Below are 22,885 nucleotides of genomic sequence, written 5' to 3'. Positions count from 1 at the left end.
TTTAATATAGTGATCATTATTATTCATATTGACCATTATATTAAAAATATCATTAAAAAAAATAACCTCTTATAGCTTTTAATATCACACTAACTTTTATTTCAACATAATAACCTTTATTTTAATATAGTGACTTTTTTTTTATTAACAAAACAATCAAATTATCTCTAATTTTAGTGGTCCACAATACATTAGTGTGAACCAGATCCATTTAAGAATTTGTAATTAAATTAAATTTTAAAGGCAGTTGTACAACACTACAACTATATCAATGTAAGAATATAAGATTTAACATGATTTTAATTTTTAAATAATCCAAATACGTAGTAGATTTATTGCACATATTGACTTATATCTGTGATACCTGAAGTGAGTAGTTTATATTGACTTGAACATACGAATTAGATTAATTATTGCACTTTTGTTGATACAGATATACTCCTTGCATGCATTGATGTAAGAAAGTATATTAACAAACCAAAAGATGATTTTCTGTCCAAAAGCATATCAAGATTAGTTAGTTATAAACTAATTAAGGGCACCTAATTAATATTTCATATTTTATCTGTATTTGGTCAAAGATTTGGTCAACATTTTACTCACCTAAACTTTCCTTAAGTATGTAGTGATAGAACATCTAATAGATTATGTTTAAAGTAAAATCATACATATCCTTAATCTCGTATGAAACCCTAAGGCCCTGTTCTTTTGAGCTTCTAGGCAGAGCAGAACAGAGCAAAGCAGATTTCAGCAGAGCAGAGCAAAGCAAAGCAGAGCAGAGCAAAGCAGAGCCGAGCTGAGCAGAGCAGATTTCATCATCATCATCATTATTATTATTATTATTATTATCATCATCATCATCATTATTATCATCATCATCATCATCATCATCATCATCATCATCATCATCATTACAATTACAATTACAATTATTATTAATCATTATTATTATTACAATTACAATTATTACAATTACAATTATTATTATTATTATTATTATTATTATTATTATTATTATTATTATTATTACAATTACAATTACAATTATTATTACAATTACAATTATTATTATTATTACAATTATTATTATTATTACAATTACAATTATTACAATTACAATTATTATTATTATTACAATTACAATTACAATTATTATTATTATTATTATTACAATTACAATTATTATTACAATTATTATTATTATTACAATTATTATTTTTTTATTATTGCAATTATTATTATTATTATTGCAATTATTATTATTATTATTATTATTATTATTATTATTATTACAATTATTATTATTATTATTACAATAATTATTAAAATTATTATTATTATTATTATTATTACAATGATTATTATTATTACAATTATTATTATTATTATTATTACAATTATTATTACTATTATTATTATTATTATTATTATTACAATTATTATTATTATTACAATTATTATTATTATTATTATTATTACAATTACAATTATTATTACAATTATTATTATTATTATTACAATTATTATTATTATTATTGCAATTATTATTATTATTATTATTATTATTATTACAATTATTATTATCATTATTATTATTATTATTATTATTACAATAATTATTACAATTATTATTATTATTATTATTACAATTATTATTATTATTACAATTATTATTATTATTATTATTACAATTATTGTTACTATTATTATTATTATTATTATTATTATTATTATTATTACAATTATTATTATTATTACAATTATTATTATTATTATTATTACAATTATTATTACAATTATTATTATTATTATTATTATTATTACAATTATTATTATTATTATTATTATTGTTATTATTATTACAATTATTATTATTATTACAATTATTATTATTATTATTACAATTATTATTATTATTATTACAATTATTATTATTATTATTATTACAATTATTATTATTATTACAATTATTATTATTATTATTATTATTATTACAATTATTATTACAATTATTATTATTATTATTATTACAATTATTATTATTATTATTATTATTATTATTATTATTATTATTATTATTATTATTATTATTATTATTATTATTATTATTATTATTATAACTTCTACTACTACTACTATTACAAGTACTACTACTACTACTACTATTACAAGTACTACAACTATTACAAGTACTACTACTACTACTACTACTAATACTATAATAATAATAATAGTAATGATTTATTATTATTATTATTATTAATATTATTATTATTATTATTACTACTACTACTACTAATACTATTATTACTATTATTATAATCATTAAATTTTATTATTAAATATTAATTATTATTATTATTAAATATTAATTTTTAATAATATTATTGTTATTAAATATTATTTATTTATTATTATTAAATATTAATTATTATTATCATTAAGTATTAATTATTTATTATTATTACTTCGTTTTAAATATACATTATTATTATTATAATAATTCAATATTAAGTATTAATTTTAAGCTCCCCTAAAAAAAAGTATTAATTTTAAGCAGAGTAGAGCAGAGCAGAGCAGGGCAGAGCAGAGCAGAGCAGATTTCAGCAGAGCAAGGCAGAGCAGAGCAAAGCAGAGCAGATTTCAGCAGAGCAAAGCAGAGCAGAGCAGCTCTAAAGAACGGGTCCTAATTAAGCTTAATTTATAAATACACATGCATGCATAAACATTATTTATTTAACAGCTTCAAATTATCTTAGCTACATACACCAGTATTTTCCTTTCTCCCTTGTCTTAACCCTAAACAAAACAATGGCCTTTTCTAATCTTGATGATCATGTCAAAACTCAACCAAAGATTGATGATCTTGAACCCAAATTTCCGAATATTCTAAGCATGGAAGAGTCATGCACCTCAAGGTTGTGTGATCACTGTTTATACTTTCCATGCATTTTTCATCTCGAGTTGACTTAGATGACAACAAAGTCAAGCGTTAGTCATTTTAAGGATAGATACCATAGAATTTTTATAAGAATAAAGAGAAAGGGAATGATTTTGAATAATTGTATTAACAAGAAGGGAGCCTTTAAATAGGCGTACAAAGAGAGGAACAACCTAGGGTAAATATTTTACAGAATATTTAGTCTCCTTAATTAAAGAGAATAAATATCAAAAATAACTACTTAACTATAATAGAAGATTTACGTTGACTAAAGGATATACATTAACTTAGTGTAATAGACTAAGTCAAGCCTGATTTATCGCTAATACTCCCCCGCAAGATGGACTCTCGTGGAGATAGACCAATCTTGGAAAATAAATCAGAGAAACGTGTCTTGGCTATAGGTTTGGTAAGAGCATCAGCTAGTTGATCAGAGCCAGAGATGTGCTGTACACGTAGAGCTCCCTGTTGAACCTGTTCGCGGACAAAATGAAAGGCTAAAGCAAGGTGCTTCATTCTTGAGTGAAAAACAGGATTTGCAGAGTAGTGAGTAGCACTCAAATTGTCACAATAGATGCTCGGTTTGAGCTCTAGTCTGACATCTAACTCAAAAAGCAATGATTGAAGCCAATTTATTTCAGCAGTGGTGGATGCAACTGCTCGAAATTCAGCCTCAGTTGAGGACCGAGCTAAACCTTGTTGCTTCTTCGAGCTCCAAGACAGAGGATTGCGGCCAAGGTACACAATATAACCTGTGGTGGATAGATATGTGTCTTTGTCACCAGCCCAGTCTGCATCACAAAATGCATGTAATCGCAAGGGTGAGTTACGATGCAATGTAATACCATAATGTGATGTTCCCTTCAGATATCGGAGTAGACGTTTTAGAGCAGCCCAATGCAAGTCAGTGGGTTTATGCATAAATTGGGACAACTTATTCACGGCAAAGGCGACATCGAGTCTTGTTAATGACAAGTATTGCAAGCTACCAACAATGGCTCTATATTCAGTAGGAGATGAGATAGGGGAGCCATCAGTGAGATTGAGAGATGGGTGAACCACCATTGGTGTCGAGACAGATTTGGCCTCAGCCATGTGTGCCTTGGCAAGGATGTCTTCAATGTATTTACGTTGACTAAGAAATAATCCATGCTTGTGGGGCAAGACTTCGACGCCCAAAAAATAAGACAGAGAGCCAAGGTCTTTGAGAGAGAACCGATTGGCAAGCTTGGTGATGAACTCCTGGATAGCTGAAGTAGAGGGCCCTGTTATTATGATGTCATCAACATAAACCAATAAATAAATATTAGTTCCATTATGAGTGTACATAAAGAGTGAAGGGTCAGCCACTGAGTTTCGAAAACCATAGGACAGGAGAAAATTGCGAAACTCTTGATACCATGCTCTCGGAGCTTGTTTAAGACCGTAGATTGCCTTGCGTAGTTTTCACACATGGGTAGGGTGATCTTTGTCAAGAAATCCAGGAGGCTGAGTCATATAAACATCTTCTTTCAGGGAACCTTGCAAGAAAGCGTTGTTGATGTCGAGTTGGCGTAGAGACCAGCCATTTGTAACGGCTAGAGAGAGCATTAGACGCACTGTAGTTGGTTTAATAACAGGACTGAATGTTTCCGAGTAATCAATACCCGGCCTTTGATGAAAACCTTTGGCCACTAGGCGAGCTTTGTACCTCTCGATTTCACCATCAGATTTATATTTAATCCGATAAACCCATTTGCAACCAACTAAGTTTTGAGAAGAGGAAGGAGGAACAAGTTCCCATGTGTTGTTTCTAGTGAGGGCACTAAACTCTTCTGTCATGGCTGCTCTCCATTGAGTGTCTTTTAGTGCTTGAGTAATGTTGGAAGGTTCGGCGGAAGAAGCTGGAAGAGTGACGTGATGAGCATACTTGGGGTTTGGTTTTATAATATTATTTTGCAATCTTGTGGTGATTGTGCGTGTAGGGGGAGGAGGAGGTGGTGTACTTGAGGGGGGTGGAGGAGGTGAGGCAGGGGGAGGAGTAGGAGCAGCTGCTGCAGGTGATGGAGGTGTAGAGGTTGGTGACTGAAGTATAGGGATGGGCACAGTACACCATTCATCAATAGAGGCTGCTGGAGAGGGAGTGTAATCCGGGGTTAAGCTAGGATATGGAAAAGTGTCCTCAACAAACTTAACGTGCCTTGAACAGTAGAGACGTTTGGTTGGTGGATGAAAACAATAGTATGCACTTTGAGTTGGGGAATATCCAACGAAAATACAAGGCAGCGATCGAGTTTCAAGTTTATGAGAGGTGTAGGGACGTAACCATGGGTAGCACAAACAACCAAAATTTCGTAACTTGTCGTAGTTTGGTGTTGTGCCAAATAACTTGAGATAAGGAGAAACATTGCCAAGAGATGCAGTAGGCAAGCGATTGATTAAGTACGTAGCAGTAGCAAAAGCATGTGGCCAAAATGCAAGAGGAAGTTGAGCATGGGTAAGAAGAGCAAGACCCGTTTCAACAATGTGACGATGACGTCGCTCCGCATAACCATTATGCTCGGGTGTATGTGGAGGGGAAGTAAGATGGGAGATGCCATGAGATGACAGATATGGAGTTAATTTTACATACTCACGACCATTGTCAGAAAAAACACGAACAATAGGGCGTTTAAAATATTTTTCTACGAGGGCTCTAAATCGTAGGAAAATATCATAAGTATCGGACTTGTGTTTCATAGGGTAGAACCATATATATTTTGTAAAATGATCTACAAAAATAATGTAATATTTAAAGTCATCATTAGAGTATAATGGTGACGTCCAAACATCAGTAAAGATTAAGTCCAGAGGAGCAGTGGAAGTGATAGTGGAGGAGGAGAAAGGTAATTTGTGGCTTTTATTCATATTGCAAGAATTACAATGTGACATAGAAAAATCAGAAATTCCTAGATTGAAACTAGAATTTAAAAGACGAAGGATTGAAGAAGCTGGATGCCCAAGACGATGGTGCCACTCATGCTTGGGTAATTTGTGGGATGTAAAGACACTAGGCGAACTGGAAGGATGCCATTCATAGGTACCAGCCTTAGTTGGACCCTGGAGGAGTGTTTTGCCCGTCAAAAGCCCCTTAACACGAAAGAAGAGAGGTAAGAATTCAATCCCAACATTATTATCTTGACAAAACTTGTTAATGGACAAGATGTTTCTAGAGATGGATGGAACATGTAACACATTAGAGAAGTGAAAAGTAGAGGAAGGAGTAGGGATTGAGAATGAACCAGTGTGTTGGATGGGAAGGGAGGAGCCATCTCCAATCATAAGTTCCTCGGTACCATCATATGGAGCGTGAAGAGAGAGATTAGCCAAGTCATTGGTGACATGGTGTGACGCACCACTGTCAAGAAGCCAGGAGTTGGAGCTTGCAGGAGCGGCAGTGGCTAGATGAGCATGGGGAGGTTGGTAACCCTTCTGAACAGCGCGAGCTTGAGTAGCAGTAGGAACATTGATGTTGGGAAATAAGGCCCGAAAAATAGAGCATTGATCAAGAGCATGACCTTGGTTGCGGCACCATTGGCACTTGCCGAGAAATTGCTTGGGAACCCGAGGTTGAGACGAGCTAGTTGGAGTGCGAGGAGTTGGAAGTAAACCTGGGGCATAGGCAGGGGAATGAGAAGTCGATCCTTGTGGTCGAACCTTGTAGTTTGCAGCATGAACAGAGGCAGGAAAAATAGGAGCAGACCCCATGGAGTTTGCAATAAGCTCTCTGGTGATTAATTTCTCATGTAATTCCTCAAAAGAAATAAGTGAGTCCCTGGCATTAATAGCATCAATAATGGGTTTGTAGGTGTCATAATCAAGGCCAGATAATACCTTATCAACGATGTCTTCATGATCCATAGGTTTTCCCATGGCTGCTAGGCGGTCAGTACATTGCTTGATGGCTTGCATATACTCAGAGATGCTGCGACTTCCTTTAGTAATTTTGGTGAGGTGATCCTTGATCTGCTTGAGATGACCACGAGAAGGATTTGCATATGTAGAGGCAAGGATAGTCCAAGCCTCATGAGCTGAGCCGGATTGAGAGATGAGCGGGACGAGATCTTGAGAGAGTGTGCCGACAATGGCACCAAACACCAACTGATCTTGTCGAAACCAGGGGAGAGCTGCAGGGTTGGTTGTGGATGTGCCATCAGCGGCTATAATAGAGGCAGGAGGGGAAGGATGTGTGCCATCAACAAATTTGTACAGGTCATACCCTAGAAGGGTAGCCTTAAGCTGAGTTCGCCATGCTATGTAGTTGGTAGAAGTAAGCTTTATGGCATTGTGGAGATGAAAAACTGTAAAAGGCTTTGCAGGATCAGTGGGGTTGGGAATAATGGACTGATCTTCAGAAGACATAGTGAAGCAATGGAGGGGAAAAAAAAAATCGTTAGCTCTGTGATACCATATAAGAATAAAGAGAAAGGGAATGATTTTGAATAATTGTATTAACAAGAAGGGAGCCTTTAAATAGGCGTACAAAGAGAGGAACAACCTAGGGTAAATATTTTACAGAATATTTAGTCTCCTTAATTAAAGAGAATAAATATCAAAAATAACTACTTAACTATAATAGAAGATTTACGTTGACTAAAGGATATACATTAACTTAGTGTAATAGACTAAGTCAAGCCTGATTTATCGCTAATAATTTTCATTGCCCGACGATGTTCTGATGCAGTTTCAAGTTTCAGGTCTTCTACCTGTATGGGAAAACAGTTAGGGATCCCAAACAGTCAATTCAACACATTTAGGTTTACTTTTGTACTTCCATCAAATAATTTTGAGCCACCATATTCTATACCAAAAAAAAAAAAAAAAAAAAAAAAAAAAAATCATTTATTATGCATACTAAAAAATCATTCCATGAAATAAATTAAATTTCTGAATGTACATCTCACAATGATTGACAAATTGATGATTGTCAATAAATGAACATATAAGTCTAAGGGAAACAAAATCAAATTATATATAATATGATGAAACTCAACCCCAAAATTAGCCAAATGAAACTAGGTCGTGACTTAATTGAATTGCATGATTTGACCCTAGGAATCTAGGATGGGCTAACGTATGACAGATTCCGGATTGGTAAGACGCCTTTGTTCATTTTTCCCTGCCAATAAAAAGAAAAAAGGAAGAGGTGAGCTGCTATGCTTGCACATACATGCGACTAAGCTTATATTATGATCGATTGCATACATACCACCCAAAGTAAACGGAAGAACCGAAGACGAGAGCAGCAAAAACAGGCAGGACCCAAAAGTAGTGAGAGTGTTTGGGGCCAAGGAGGATTGGACTGCATATAAACATTAAACCGATGTAAAACACCACATGTCCAACGCTCTCCAAGTAAACAGCTGGTTTTGGGAACCTTATTTTTATATTAAAACCCACCACCATAAACAGAATGGACACCCAGAATACCACGACTCCACTTCGCGCCACTGATTTAAAGCTCTGCATTTCAGATGCCAGAAATATCCCCCCAACAGCTAGAGGGATCAGAATTTTCGACATCAACTTTGTTGCATCAGCACCTCCACCTCTACTACCGCCGCCATACTCTTCGGTAGATGAGTGTGTAGGAGTAGTGATGCTAGTTTCTTCCATATTGAGGACAATGTGGCCTAGATCCGTACTTGAACCCAGTTTTGGCAAACGAGAATAAGGCACTGCAGATTGTTCTTTGTTCGTCCCTAAGGCCAACTTTGTATCATCGCATTCCTCCATCTTCTCACCTGAATACTCGTTTGTTGATTGTTTCGAAAAGTAGGCCACTTGGAGCTCTAATTTCTCACCACAGTTACCAGTACCTGCTTCAATACTCATATCAAAAGTTTAAGCTAATTAAGATGACTGTAGTATGAGAATACAATAGATAAATATATTGTATATTTTCTTCTTTAAAAAAAAACTACTGTGTATATTTATTAATATTTATTGAAAATAATTTACGCGTAACACTAATGTTGTCATAAGAAAGAGAATCACATTGACTCGATTCACTTAATCCGTGTATATGTTGTGTTCAATTTCAATTTGATTAAAGTTTCCATGTCCTTTAACTTGTAATTTCACTACGAATGAGCGAGTGATTTCGCGGAAGATGCCTGATTTACTTAGTCTACGAATACTCGTTTGTTGATTGTTTCGAAAAGTAGGCCTCTAATTTCTCACCACAGTTACCAGTGCCTGCTTCAATACTCATATCAAAAGTTTAAGCTAATTCCTTAAGATGACTGTACGTAGTATCAAAATACAATATATTGACACTTTTAATATTTGTAGAATTGTGTATATATATATTCCGTCAAAAAAAAAAAAAAAATAGATGAATATATATAGATGAATTACAACCCTAATTCTATGAGAAATAAATATTTTCACAAAATATATCATTTACAGAAATATTTCATATTCTATCAATATTCATTTAATACAAATTTAACTGTTGAGTATAACGATATATACACGGAGTATCTATTCTAGAAGAGTAGAAGAAAGAAAAAGTAAATAAATATTTATTGAAAATACTTCTATTCTAGAAGAGTAGAAGAAAGAAAAAGTAAATAAATATTTATTGAAAATACTTCTATTCTAGAAGAGTAGAAGAAAGAAAAAAAAAATAAATATTTATTGAAAATAATTTACGTATAACACTAATGTTGTGTTCTCTGTAACAGTTTATTCTGAAAAATAACCTTGAATTGTCAATGGGAGTTTGTTCTCGGCAACTTCAAGGAGGGTGCTTCCAAGCTTCCATTATTGACGGTAAGATTGGTAACCAAAAGAAAGACGACCACGACATCACGGCGTAGATTGATGACTTTTTCCCCCTACGTACGGGGTAGAGTAAAGCTGACTTTTCTTCCGAACTTTCCCCTTCTTTTCCATTAAATGCCTACCAGCATTGTAATTTCCAGGAAAAAAAATTTTATGTTCTATCCCGTATGAAAGTCATTCAACTGATGTTTTGTTCAAAAACTGATCTTTATAAAAAAAACAAAACTTGACCGTGAGGAAAGTCATTCAACTGTTTTGTTTTGAGTCCATCCTGTCATTTTGAAATGTCATTTTGAGCATCTGATATAAATAGTCATTCAACTGTTTTGTTTTGAATCCATCCTGTCATTTTGAAATGTCATTTTGAGCATCTGGTATAAATAAAAATATTATACTTGTGCCATTATACTTAGTATACTCGTTATTTCTGAAAAATTTGTTTGGGTAAAGCTTCTACTGATGAAGTTATCAAAGAAAGAAGGGGAATACACAAGAGATAGTCAGTGGATGATATTAGCAACATCTACTTTAATTCTTAGTCTTATGCCATGGTTATCTTCAAACGGTAATAAAATCCCAAACATATTCCAACAATGTCCGAGTTTGTTTTATTTCTTCCTCTTCTCGCTCATGATAGCATCTCCAACTTCTCTTTGTTCATTGGATATTCCTAGTAAGTACTCTGTATTTGCGCGCTTTTGCAGTTATGTTGCCATCGTCTCCATGCTCATTGCGTGTTCTTTGCTCCTCCTATCATCAATCCTTTGGGAGTTCAGCTTCTAAGAGAATGTAACTAAAGAAGAAGGTTTCTTTTTTTTTTTTTTTTTAATGTCATTATTAAGGTTCATTGTAATGTCCCTAAAAAAAAATTACATTGCTATTATATATTATATAATTACATTATGATAATTTTTTGTAAAAAATTTAGATATTTTTATCTAAATGGCCCCTCGTGTAATTACAGTAATTACAAATATGCATATTATATTTTATATTATGAATATATAATAAGTTGTCTTTATTCCAGTGTTATTAATGTATCAAACTTATATTGCCTATTTATTTTTGAAATATTACAGTGCCTAAAAAAAAATTCAGATTTTTTTTCTTCTTTTTTGCTCTCACCTTGATAGGGGAAATTCCCTATTTCTCATGGAGGCATTTTTGTGAATAAATCAACAATTTTTTCATTATTGTGGGCTCCACAGTTGAATAAACTTGTTGGTTTATTTACGAAAATGCCATGTGTTAAACAATTTGTTTAATTTCTCACCATGAGAAATTGGGACATCCTCCCTTGATAGGACCGTGTTATCAACATATGTATGGAAAGAAACTTTTGCATTTGAAGTGACAAAATTGTATAGTAAATTTAAGGATAAAGCATCCAAATTGTGGTACATGTCTCAAAGTGTCAAAATTTTAATCATCAAACATATCACTCAAAGCAGCAATTATGTTATTCTAACTTACCAATTCTATATTTGCATAAAAAAAAACTTACCAATGCTATATTGCAACAACTCAAAGATGTATGTTAACATTGGTAAGTTGCTTTGTACAGGGTAGTTATTATGGGCATGATGATCAGCTAACAAATATCTGTATTAGATAATATACGAATTGAAGTAGATTTTATATATTCTGATGACCAAAATTAAAAATTACTCAAGATTTGTGAGTAAAGGCTGTTAGTCTTTTACGTAAAAATTGTGTACTTCTCTCTTTCTCTTATATACATGGTCTTTTCAAAACCCATTCTAAACCCTACATATGAGTGTACGTACAAGCAGACAATAAATAATGTAAAGAATACAAACACATAATCACATATATATGACAATATACCAACTGGTTGTTAATGCAATGGTGATTATTGGGACTATAGTTGATAGGGGAGACCGCGTGTTCGATTCTCCACAATAACAATTGGGAGGGGATTGAAACCTAATCACCCAGAAGTGAACTTTAAATCTGGATTAACTCAAAGGGTGGACCGAGTGGAACAAAAAAAAAACATATTTTCTATGCGCTTGTTATATATACATGACTTTCCTAAAACCCTTGCTAAATTCTATAATACAGTTGTACATTTTAATCAGGGCAATATCAGTCTAGGATCATATATTCATATGCATTATTGTTCGCATTAAAGATCAATGCAAAACTATCATTTTCATTTTCATGAAGTGTAAATAATCTACCTTAGAATTATAAAGAATAAAAAAAAAAATCATAACTAACTAGAGCCGCGATTGAGAGTTAATTTAGTGAACAGTGCCTGGGAGCTTAGCAATATAATTTTTTCCTTCGTTTTTTTTACGTACAACTCACTTACATTTCGTGCGGTCTCCAACTATACGTTTGATCAATTATAACTTTAATTGCGTATTAAGATAAATAATGAATATGATATTTCATACTAAGTACTAATCATTTAACCAAATGTACTAATTGACTGAGTAAATTTAGAATAAGTAACCCTAACCAATATAGTAGCCCCTAAATAACCTCAGAATAAGTAATTCCGGCGAAAACACGTATACCGAATGAATAACCCCAGAATAATAAGTAACCTTTGTTTGATTTAGTAACCCCTAAATAAGTAACGCCTATAAGTAACTCCTGAATAAGTAACCTCGGTCACACAGTGTGACCAACCACACAGAAAAAACCATCATTCGGTAATATGTTTTTCCTTTTATTAAAGGACATAGAGGTTATAGCTTTCAAAATCACAGTGTTAAATGTTAATGTTTAGGAGGTGTCGTTTCGGGTTGGATGTAGTCGGAACCACTAACTATTGATAAATAAATGTAGCTAATCAATAATTACTATTCATAGAACTATACTCATAAGCCCATAACTAATCAGCCATGAGGTCCATGAGTTACCCTTTATGAGATTTGGAAGACAATAAATTGGTAAAAAGGCCCTAAAACTTCAAAGAAAATGAACACAATTGGGAGACTTTCAAAGCAAAAAGCCAAACAAATAAGAAAACTTATGACCCTTTCTTTTTCCCTCCACCAACCGTTCACATTTGCATCACCACCTTCTTCCACCACCCACATTCGCTTACTCAGCCCGTGCCACCGCCTCGCACGACCTCCTTCTTTCTCCCTCTCCTCTATTAGAATGAGCTCCTCCGCCGTTGACGGTGGCAAAATCTGCAGTTCCGGCGATGTTTCTGCTACTGAACTGGACCCCATTTTCAAGCAGAAACGCCTTATTCGATCCAAAGTTCGTAAATCCCTTAAGGAAATGGACCCTTCTCAGCGTGCCATGGAAGGTATAATATAAAAATATCTAAACTTTCTTCAACTCTTGTTGATTTGATTGTATTTGTGAATTGGGGTTTTAGTAGAATTGCTTAATTTGGTGGTGCATTGATTTGATTGGGGAGTTTTAGTGGAGTGTTAATTGGGGGTTGGAATTGGGTATTTTGGAAGTTTGATCGTGTGGGTATTTAAATTGTGAATTTCATCAATTTCTTCTATGAATTAGTATATTTTACTACTGTATTTTAGTTGGATGAACACATTATTGGATCATTTACCAAGAGAAATTTAGTTTTTGTAGAAGATTAAAGGAACAATTGAATAAACTTGCACTCGTTTCATTGATTTTTGAGGGAGTTGTAAAATACCCTATTGTGAGGTCTTAACTTGATTTGCACTATAAGTTGAAGAAGGTTCTTTAATCCCTATGCAAAAATTGTCTCCTTAGGCATCACCACATCATTTCAGAATAAACCAAAATGGGCAAAATCTGTGATAAAGTTATTTCTAAAATGTTGCAGCACTATCTGGATTAATCTCATAAAACCAATGCGGGTTGGTTCTTTGTTACAAGAGTATTGCACAGCATGGGTTCTTTGGTATGGGTCGGTCCTGTGGCATGGTGTGATGATTCAACCTATTAAGACCCTCTTGATCACTGCACAGCATTCTTGAATTTAACTACAACCTGCAAAACCTAGGAAATCCAATGCTCTGGTATAAAGTCATTGTAAAATTACAGGAGAAGAATTGAATAATTTGAGGAGTGCTCCATTCTATTATGTGCTCCATTCTAATGTTATTTGGAAATATCTGCAATAGTGGGGCTTCCCTGCTTGACAACGGACTTTTACCACCGTGTGCTTGCTTTGTCCTGCTGCCATCCTTTTTCTGAATTTCATATGTTTAACTTGTAATAACATTAGTAGGTCACTGTTACCTTACTCACATATTTTGTATTATTAACTTTCTACTCAGATGATGCAATTCAGAGTTTGGTACTGGATGCTCCATGGTTTAAATGTAGCAGAAGGTTATGTGCATATATAAGCTGCCGTGCCTTACGAGAAGTTGATACGTCTAAAGTTTTGGCGAAGATCCTACAGACCACAGACAAAGGTTTGACTCTGTAATTTAGCCCTTAACTCTTAACTTCAAGAACTCTAGTATTTGGGCAGTCTAATGATCTTCTGAAGGTCAATGATGTTCTGAAGGTCAATGATGTGAACTTAATTAAGAATGTTCACTCGTACTTGATAAATTTAATCTGTCATTAAGGTCTGGAAGTGACAGAAAGTCATAGAATCTGCCATTGGTACCTATTAAGACTATTAATTTGGAAGTTTACATGTACTCTGTATTTTACTGGATTATTGGTGCTAGTAAATAGAATTCCCTGGTGAAATTTGGGTTGACTACTATCTTGAAAGCACTGGCCCAGTATTCTTCATCTTCTTTTGACAATTTTAAACTTTAGTTTTGGCTTGCAGACGAACAGGAACTCAAAGGGAAAACACTTTATGTGCCAAGGGTGGAGGACAAGAACAGCTATATGCGGATGCTCAACATCTCTAGCATGGATGATCTAATTGCAAACTCAATGGACATTCTGGAACCTGCTCCTGTAGATAGTGGAGGAAATCAACGTGAAAATGGTAGCTTATGTATCTAGTTCGTTATTGACTTGATTCTGTTATGTTATGTGTTGTTTAGGTGACACATCTGTGGCTATAACTGAATGAACTCATTGTATCTATGTCATGAAGTTAACTGAAATTTGGCTTGCCTAAATACAATAGATTTTAACTGCCAGCTTTTCTACAGCTCTGTATTGGGTATGTATAATAATAATTCATTTACTTCAGTACCTAATCCAGGTAAATTGTTACATTTTCTCAGCTGTATAAATTCATGCTTGGTTTTCTCATGTCTCAAATCCAGTCTCTACTAAATTATCTGTTTTAAACATGAAAAAAGAAGTCATTTCCATTTCATTCTTGTTTGGTTTTCATGAGTAGGGATATATTCATGGTGCTCAAGTGATAAAGTTGATGTAAGGGGGACAGGTGTCCAAATTTAATTTGTGTAGCTTAAGTATATCTGGTAAAAAAATTCTTCATTTTGTTTGTAGTTAGTAGGCCATTAGCATCCTTGGGTTTTTGCTTTTCTTGATTATGGATCTAACATTGATAAAAGCAAGTTATGATATATGATCTCTTGTTGCAGTTATGCATGCAAACGAAGGAATTGATCTTTTGCTCTTACCTGGTAATATAGCTTATTAGTTGCTCTGATCATGTCCACATTGCTGATATTGAAAGTGTAACCTTTTAGTTGATTTATGTTATTCCCTTCTCCAGGACTTGCATTTGACAAATCTGGAAGGCGCTTAGGCCGTGGTGGAGGGTATGTGAAAAAAATTTCAAGTGCCTAAAGTGATATTTCTTGATTGGTTTTGCTAATATTTTGTGTGTTACAAACTATTACTCTGGTGCCGTGAGGTGTGAACTCCACCACGTCTCTCTGAGTATGCTTCTCTGACATTCCAGTATTCCACCCTCCCTTTCTTATCATAAAGGGAAGATAAAAATGAATATAGTGCCTATGTGTAGCATGTATCAGGTCACTAGCATTTAGTTTACCTTTTAAAAAAAAAAAAAAAAAGCTCCATTGGCATAGACTACAAGGGTGAAATAGGAGGGCTACAAAGTGTAAGCTTAAATTTGAGTGGTTGTTTTAGTAATCTTCTAATCTTTTGTGTTCCAACCTTTTGAAGTTACTACGACACCTTTCTGAAGAACTACCAACAGCTTGCCAACGAGAAGAACTGGAAACAACCACTGCTTGGTATGTTTTTTACCCCTCCCTGTATTAGCTATCATTCTTGTTAGCAATTTGTCTAAAGATCAGATATATTGATTCATTGATTTTGTTCTGTAGTTGCTTTGTCGTATTCTGTTCAAATCTTGGATGATGGAGTCATTCCGATCACGCCCAATGATGTTTTTGTGGATACCTTAGTATCTCCAGCTGGTATTATTCCCATAAGCTCAGCTGCAATTCAAAGGTATCAAATTTTATTTATCACCATCAGTTGCTTTTCTTATAGTTACTCCGTTTATTTTAAATGCAACACTTTGACCTGGACGGAGTAATAGCCATGTAGATTAAATTGTATAATGTTTCAGGATAAAGCATGGCATATGACTTTTGAGGCGCCAGTATCTCAATCTATTCGTCAGGTAGTAGTCTCGGACTCTGATGTATTCAAAGTTGCTTATGCTTAATCTCTGAAAATGAAATGTATTCTATCAAACTTTCTTGATTGGGTTGTTTAATACCCCTGCTACGTAGCCTTTTCAATTGGTTAGTGACCCTCTTCATTGCTCTTTTTCAATTGAGCTGAGAAACAATGTGGTTTAGTCTGAGAATGCTACAAGGAGAGAACTTATACATGACCTTCTGCTAAAAGCCTAAGGTTTTGGTGACAGTGGAAAGATTGTTATTCATATATCGAATAATATACGAATTTACGAATTGATAATAACTTATGTATTTTTGTGACTAATTGAGTTAGTGTGTGAAAGTTGGATGGATTTTAAGCAAAACATGAGCTTCTTCCATGTTCAGCAAGTTGAATGAGTCTTTTACCTCCCAAGTCTCCAACCACTACAACTTACCATATCAAAATTAAGGGATTACCTATGTTCTTCCCTCAGCAATGCTAAATTTTCTTATTAAACACCATTTGCAGCAGTCGTAATGAATTAAATATATTTTTGCATGTCCTTGACAAAGTCGCATGCTGATGGCCTATATAAACACCTTAATCTATTTCTTCAGACATACAAAGCACTCTTCCAAACACATACTCATGGCTGCCCTACTTTGGATGGTAGTTTTCTTGCTAGCTCCTTTTCTCTCTAACGCCGCTGATCCTGATCCCTTGCTGGACTTCTGCATAGCAGACCTCAACTCCTCCCCCACGTTTGCCAACTTCCCTTGCAAACCTACCTCAAATGTCACCTCCGAAGACTTCTTCTTTGATGGGTTGATGAAGGAAGGCAACACGTCAAACATTTTTGGATCAAAGGTCACACCTGGGAACGTTCTCACATTCCCCGCCCTAAACATGCTTGGGCTTTCAATGAATCGGCTTGATATCGCCCCTAATGGTCTGAACCCGCCTCACACCCACCCACGATCAACCGAAAGTGGGGTGGTGATCAGTGGTAAAGTCCTAGTCGGGTTTGTGACTACCGGGAACGTATTCTACTCCAAGGTGTTGGTTCCAGGGCAGATGTTTGTGATCCCCAGGGGATTAGTTCATTTTGAGAAGAATGTGGGGAATAATAAGGCAGTAATTATAACAGCTTTCAATAGCCAGAATCCAGGGGTAGTGGTTGTACCCACAACACTATTTGATGCACAACCTTCAATTCCAGATGATGTTTTGGCCCAAACTTTCCAAATTGATTCAAGCGTTGTCCACGAAATAGAATCCAAATTCTGAAATTTGGAACGATCATATATACTATGAAAAACTTACTATGAAGATTTCCTTAATTCTTTTTACGATATTTTACGTGAATAACTGAATAAGGATTGAAGCTTTTATGCATGTTATATTTATTATTAATTCAATAAATGATGTAGTTTAATAGCTGCTGGCATAGTCATTGCCAAGATACATCAATAAAATATTCGAGTTGTATACGAACTTATTGTTTTGTTTCCTGATGAATGAATAAAGCATTGGTAGATCATCTAACACTAATTGAACGTGAGACATCTAACTACACGGCAAAGAAAGAAATCAACCCATAATATAACAAAAGTCAACCTCTATTAGGAGGTGCTTGGCTCATTTAATTTACTACCTCCGCTACATATTATTTGCAACGATTAGACATTTCCCCCTCTCTACTTTATGTCAAATCGTTGCAAATAATATGTAACGAAGGTAGTAGCTATAATGTACGGATTTTGAATGATTTAAATTCATATATGTTTGTTTTACAAGACAATTTTGTAATGCCTACAAGAATATTGTAGCCATTGTAATCTTTCAATCTGGACCTTTAAAATTTAAAATTAAGTCTTGACCATTTATAAAATTGAATAAATAATAATTATGAAGCATAAGCATCTCCAATGGAAAGCTACAATGCTTTGTAGTTTGCTTTTCCATATTAATTTTTAAGCTACTACACTTTTTAGCAACAAAATGTTCCAATAGTAAGCTACAACATTTTATAGTTTGTAAAAAATAAATTTTAAAAAATAAGTAAATAATTATACACATGTTACAATATAAGTGGAGTTTATTTATCTCTTTTTCAATAAATGTAGCTAGAAATTTTATTTATATTGCAAGCAAGTCCTTTTAGCTACATCTTACATTGCCAGGCTTAATTTTATTGTTTTTGACGGAAGGCTATTTACCCCATTTTTGTCCCCAAAAAAAAAAAAAAAAAAACCTTTTAACCCAAGTTACCTTTTTTTTTTCTCTCTCTCTTTTAGAAACAATTTTAGGAAATTTTGTCAAGAACTACCAATTAAAACGCGTGTTTTGAAAACAACTACCTATTATAAATTTTTTTTAAAAGAACTACCACAAAACTGTAAAAAGTTTAAGTTACACTACCACTCTAATAATTCCAAGTAGAATATTTGGCATGTAGGTTCCACTTTTTACCTTTACCTCATAAAATCATCATCTAAATTGACTAAATTACCCTTTATAAAGGTAAAAAGTGATAAAAAATGAGAGTAAAATACCAGAGATTCTAGTCAAAATTGTTAGATCGAGTGGTAGTGCTACTTAAACTTTTTACAACTTTATGGTAGTTCTTTTAAAAAAAAAATTTAATAGGTAGTTGTTTTCAAAACACGTGATTTAATTGGTAGTTGTTGACAAAATTTCCACAATTTTATTTCTTTTTTTTTTTTGAAACAATTTTATTTCTCTTTAACTTTTTTTTTTTTTTTTTTTTTTTTTTTTTTTTTTTTTTTTAAGATCCTAACTTTTATGTCCTATACTCCTATATATGTTTGTTTTACTAAATATTCTAGGTTTAGGATTCTTTCTTTATTTTTTTTCCATCACTTCACAATTTCACATAAACCAGATCAAATCATATTATCCCACATATTGGCTTATCATTGCATCAAAAACATATTGGCTTATCATAAAGCCGAACAATTGATACTATTGAGTGATTTTGTCACAATGAACCACTCTATAACATGGAAGAATGATGATTCCGTATTACCGGAAAGCAATCATTTACTGCCGGAGTTATGGATCGACATCTTCGCAAGACTACCGGTAAAAACCCTTTTAAAAATCAGGTGCGTGTGTAAATCCTGGTGCTCTGTAATCGATTCTTCAATGTTTGTATACTTGCATCTTGATCGTTACAACAACAATCGCGACAAATCCCACGTGTTAGTCAAGAGAGGGTTTAGCAAGAGATGCATGTTTTATCTTCACAACATTCACGATTTTAATAAAATTGGTTTTGTTCATAGTACTCGTGATTCGTACACCCTTGTAGGAAGTTGTAATGGGATATTGCTAATGCGTGATACGTCAAGCGAGGGAGTCGAAAATGTGATGCGTTTATGGAATCCGTCGATAAGAAGGTCATTGTTACTTCCTAGACCTCCTTATACGTATCGACAGTGGGTTATTATGGGGTTTGTACCTCGTACTAATGATTATAAGGTTGTCGCGTTTGGAAACTTTAAATCTATTACTGAAGTAATGTCCTTTGCAGTTTATTCACTCATTGATCATCGTTGGAGGATTGAGAATATGACGAGGGTTATTCGTTTTGTTTATGCGAAGAGGTTGCAATATGGAGGTGGGTATGTTTATTTGGATGGGGTTGCGTATTGGATTGGAGGCTCCCCAAACAGACCTGAATACGAGACTCATGTTGTCTGCTTTGATTTTGATGTCGAGGAGTTCAGCTTTGTTGAGTTGCCTGATGCAGGGGAAGAAGTGACTGGTAGGATCGCGTTTCTCCTTGATGAGTCGTTAGCTGTTTTGAGTGTCTCTTCTAAAAAGAGTTGTGTATGGGTTATGGAGAAGGATGGTAAAGGAAAGGAGACGTGGAGGGTGTGGTTTTCAGGGGACTCGAATTCAGAGGCTTCCGATTTCATCAGTGATTGCATTAACAATAATGTTGTGATTCTTCATGTTAAGAACACTGATATGATTTTTGTAGTACTCTCTGGAAACGCATATTACTATAACATTAGGACTCAGCAGTTAAAACAGTGCGAAAAAACTATTCGCGGTTTAGATTCTGTTTGTACTTATGTTGAGAGCTTGGTGTTGCATTAGGATCCAAATGATTGGTATAGGAACAACAAGTAAAAGCATTGTATTTGCAGTCTATAGTAATAATACACCTTTTTTTTCCCCTGTTCTTACAACCTTCTTACATATATATCTATGTTCAGATGTTCTTGTGGATTTTGTATTGCTGTGTCTCATTACAAATAATCTGCTTCAGTGATTGTTATATGCCTTGCGCGATAATGATGGTATATGTATACTTTGTTTCGTCTTCTGACCTTCATCTGGTAATGACAGTAAGACTAAAAATTTACCCATTGACAGCAACTTTTATCATTATTAATTTGAAACTTAACATGGGAATTAATTGTTTAGTGATGAATCTGTTCCTCTGGGATTATATTTGCTGAAGTTAAGTAGATTATTGACAGATTGTTGAGGCTTTCATATGTAATTCCATTTTGTTAATACTGTTTTTCGGTTTCTTACAGTTGCTGATTTTAAGTCTTAACTTGCTACATACTTTGCTGTGATGCTTGCTAGGCATCATTGTTGTCATGTACTAAATCATCTCATCATTATTTATCTCATGAAGTTGTTTGAAATTTGGCTTCACTAGATAAACTCAGTTTAGTTTACTGTCTTATATCTGCTCCATTGTTATTAATTTGTCAGTCCAAGTTTATTGTTGCATTCTAACTATTATGAAATCCGAATGCATGAACTATTCAGGAACTCATCTCTTGTAATCAAGAGAACATTAAGTTGAGTGTCTAAGATGATTGCAGGAAGAATTTGGTGTGTGAAAATCAGACTAATCAGTCGTAGGTAAAACATGAGCTTATTCCATGTTAAACTAGTTGAATTAGTCTGTAATTACATCATAAATGACCAAGTCATTAACAACTACAGCTTATTATTTACTCGATTCTTCCCTCAGCAATGCTATATTTTCTTTGTATAAACATCATTTCAAGGTTTTTAATTGATTAATGTATTTTGTATGCCTTGACAAAGTCATGTTTTATTGGGCTATATAAACACCTTAATCTTAGTCTTCAGATATCAAATATTATACCAATCACCTTCCTAAAAACATACTCATGGCTGCACTACTTTGCATTTTAGCTCTCTTGCTAGCTCCTTTTCTCTCCCACGCCGCTGATCCTGATCCCTTATTGGACTTCTGTGTAGCAGACCTCAACGCCTCTCCCTCGTTTGCCAACTTCCCATGCAAGCCTACCACAAATGTCACCTCTGAAGATTTCTTCTTTGATGGGCTTATGAAGGAGGGAAACACATCGAACCTCTTTGGAGTCAGTGTCATACAAGCAAATGTTCTCGCATTTCCTGCACTAAACATGCTTGGACTTTCAATGAACCGGGTTGATCTAGCTCCTAATGGACTGAACCCACCTCACTCCCACCCACGAGCAACTGAAAGTGGGGTGGTGATCAATGGAAAAGTTCTAGTCGGGTTTGTGACTACAGGGAATGTATTTTTCTCCAAGGTGTTAAATCCGGGGCAGATGTTTGTGATCCCAAGGGGATTAGTCCATTTTCAGAAGAATGTGGGGAATAAGAAGGCGGTAATTATAACAGCTTTCAATAGTCAGAATCCAGGGGCAGTGATTTTACCCACAACTCTATTTGGTGCACAACCTTCAATTCCTGATGATGTTTTGGCTCAAACTTTCCAAATTGATTCGAGCATTGTCCATGGAATAGAATCCAAACTTGGATCACCAATTTACTAGGAAGATCAGGTCAAATTGATTTTACTGTGAAGAGTTTCTTTATTCTTTTTACAATATGTTGTGAACTAGGATTGAAGCTATATATGCATTTTTACGTAATTATTTTACATACAATAAATGATGTAGTTTTTTTTGGTGACTTGCTAGCCTGCTCATTGGCAAAAGACATCAAATAAATAAAACATTTTACTTCTATGCAAAGTTTTTGTGTTGTTTTATGAAAAAAGTCTTGGTAGACCAATATAATCTTCTATACAATCTTCCACTGTTAAAAGAGCATACAGTAAAGCTGAAAATTACAAAAAATAATACTTTCTGACAAATTTACAGAGGACAGTATTTTTGTATTATCCATGAAACTATATACAAAATTAAACACAATTACTCAAGCAGTAATTAAGATAGCAATGGGATATCTCAACTCATAATGGATCATCGTATTGTTCGTTCACAACTTCAACCTAATTACATGTGTATGTAATCACTGATGCAATCCTCTTATTTCTGCTGCCAATACTCTTGCAGCTTGTTCCAAGATCATGCCTCTTGGATCAACTGATGAGGGTAAACTTAGCTGATTAACTTGGATATATAGTTGTAATAGTTCCATATTGCTATGTAAGTAGCTATATAAACTTTTAAGTAAACCTTTAGTAGGATTTTATGCAACATTGACTTCAGCTCATAGGAAATTTACCCTTGGACTCGCAATAGGCATTAAGCTTGAGCTTCCGATTAGACCCAAACAGAGGAAGTCTTATAAACTAGCCAAATTCAGGTATAGTAGCCA

General features: G+C 34.0%; 3 protein-coding genes and 1 pseudogene across 3 annotated transcripts; all 4 read left to right on the top strand.

The window, feature by feature from the left end:
* Positions 1 to 12,691: 12,691 nt before the first annotated feature.
* On the top strand, positions 12,692 to 16,597 carry LOC145597433 (5-formyltetrahydrofolate cyclo-ligase, mitochondrial-like). Its single transcript, XM_081653596.1, has 8 exons — positions 12,692 to 13,040; positions 14,008 to 14,148; positions 14,520 to 14,684; positions 15,256 to 15,297; positions 15,390 to 15,435; positions 15,806 to 15,876; positions 15,970 to 16,096; positions 16,218 to 16,597. Exons 1-8 carry the CDS (start codon positions 12,701 to 12,703, stop codon positions 16,234 to 16,236), a joined length of 951 nt encoding a protein of 316 aa, XP_081509722.1. The 5' UTR covers positions 12,692 to 12,700; the 3' UTR covers positions 16,237 to 16,597.
* Positions 16,598 to 16,860: 263 nt separating this feature from the next.
* On the top strand, positions 16,861 to 17,650 carry LOC145597434 (germin-like protein subfamily T member 2). Its single transcript, XM_081653597.1, has one exon. It carries the CDS (start codon positions 16,904 to 16,906, stop codon positions 17,540 to 17,542), a length of 639 nt encoding a protein of 212 aa, XP_081509723.1. The 5' UTR covers positions 16,861 to 16,903; the 3' UTR covers positions 17,543 to 17,650.
* Positions 17,651 to 19,261: 1,611 nt separating this feature from the next.
* On the top strand, positions 19,262 to 20,383 carry LOC145597134 (F-box/kelch-repeat protein At3g06240-like). The gene has a single exon (XM_081653298.1). The coding sequence runs from the start codon at positions 19,262 to 19,264 to the stop codon at positions 20,381 to 20,383; it is 1,122 nt and encodes a 373-aa protein (XP_081509424.1).
* A 1,034-nt stretch (positions 20,384 to 21,417) lies between these two features.
* On the top strand, positions 21,418 to 22,095 carry LOC145597132 (germin-like protein subfamily T member 2 pseudogene; annotated as a pseudogene).
* Positions 22,096 to 22,885: the final 790 nt, after the last annotated feature.

The sequence above is a fragment of the Chenopodium album genome, chromosome 20 (genome assembly GCF_948465745.1).
Source record: "Chenopodium album chromosome 20, dcCheAlbu1.1, whole genome shotgun sequence".
NCBI lineage: Eukaryota > Viridiplantae > Streptophyta > Magnoliopsida > Caryophyllales > Amaranthaceae > Chenopodium > Chenopodium album.
This window is presented reverse-complemented; position numbering and strand designations above follow the sequence as displayed.

Bases quoted from the DNA above. Each gene is read 5' to 3' on its own strand.
- LOC145597433 (XM_081653596.1), top strand. From the start codon at position 12,701: ATGAACACAATTGGGAGACTTTCAAAGCAAAAAGCCAAACAAATAAGA. The intron at 13,041-14,007 runs GTATAATATAAA...CTTTCTACTCAG, and splicing joins TTCTCAGCGTGCCATGGAAG to ATGATGCAATTCAGAGTTTG. The intron at 15,436-15,805 runs GTATGTGAAAAA...AACCTTTTGAAG, and splicing joins CGCTTAGGCCGTGGTGGAGG to TTACTACGACACCTTTCTGA.
- LOC145597434 (XM_081653597.1), top strand. From the start codon at position 16,904: ATGGCTGCCCTACTTTGGATGGTAGTTTTCTTGCTAGCTCCTTTTCTC.
- LOC145597134 (XM_081653298.1), top strand. From the start codon at position 19,262: ATGAACCACTCTATAACATGGAAGAATGATGATTCCGTATTACCGGAA.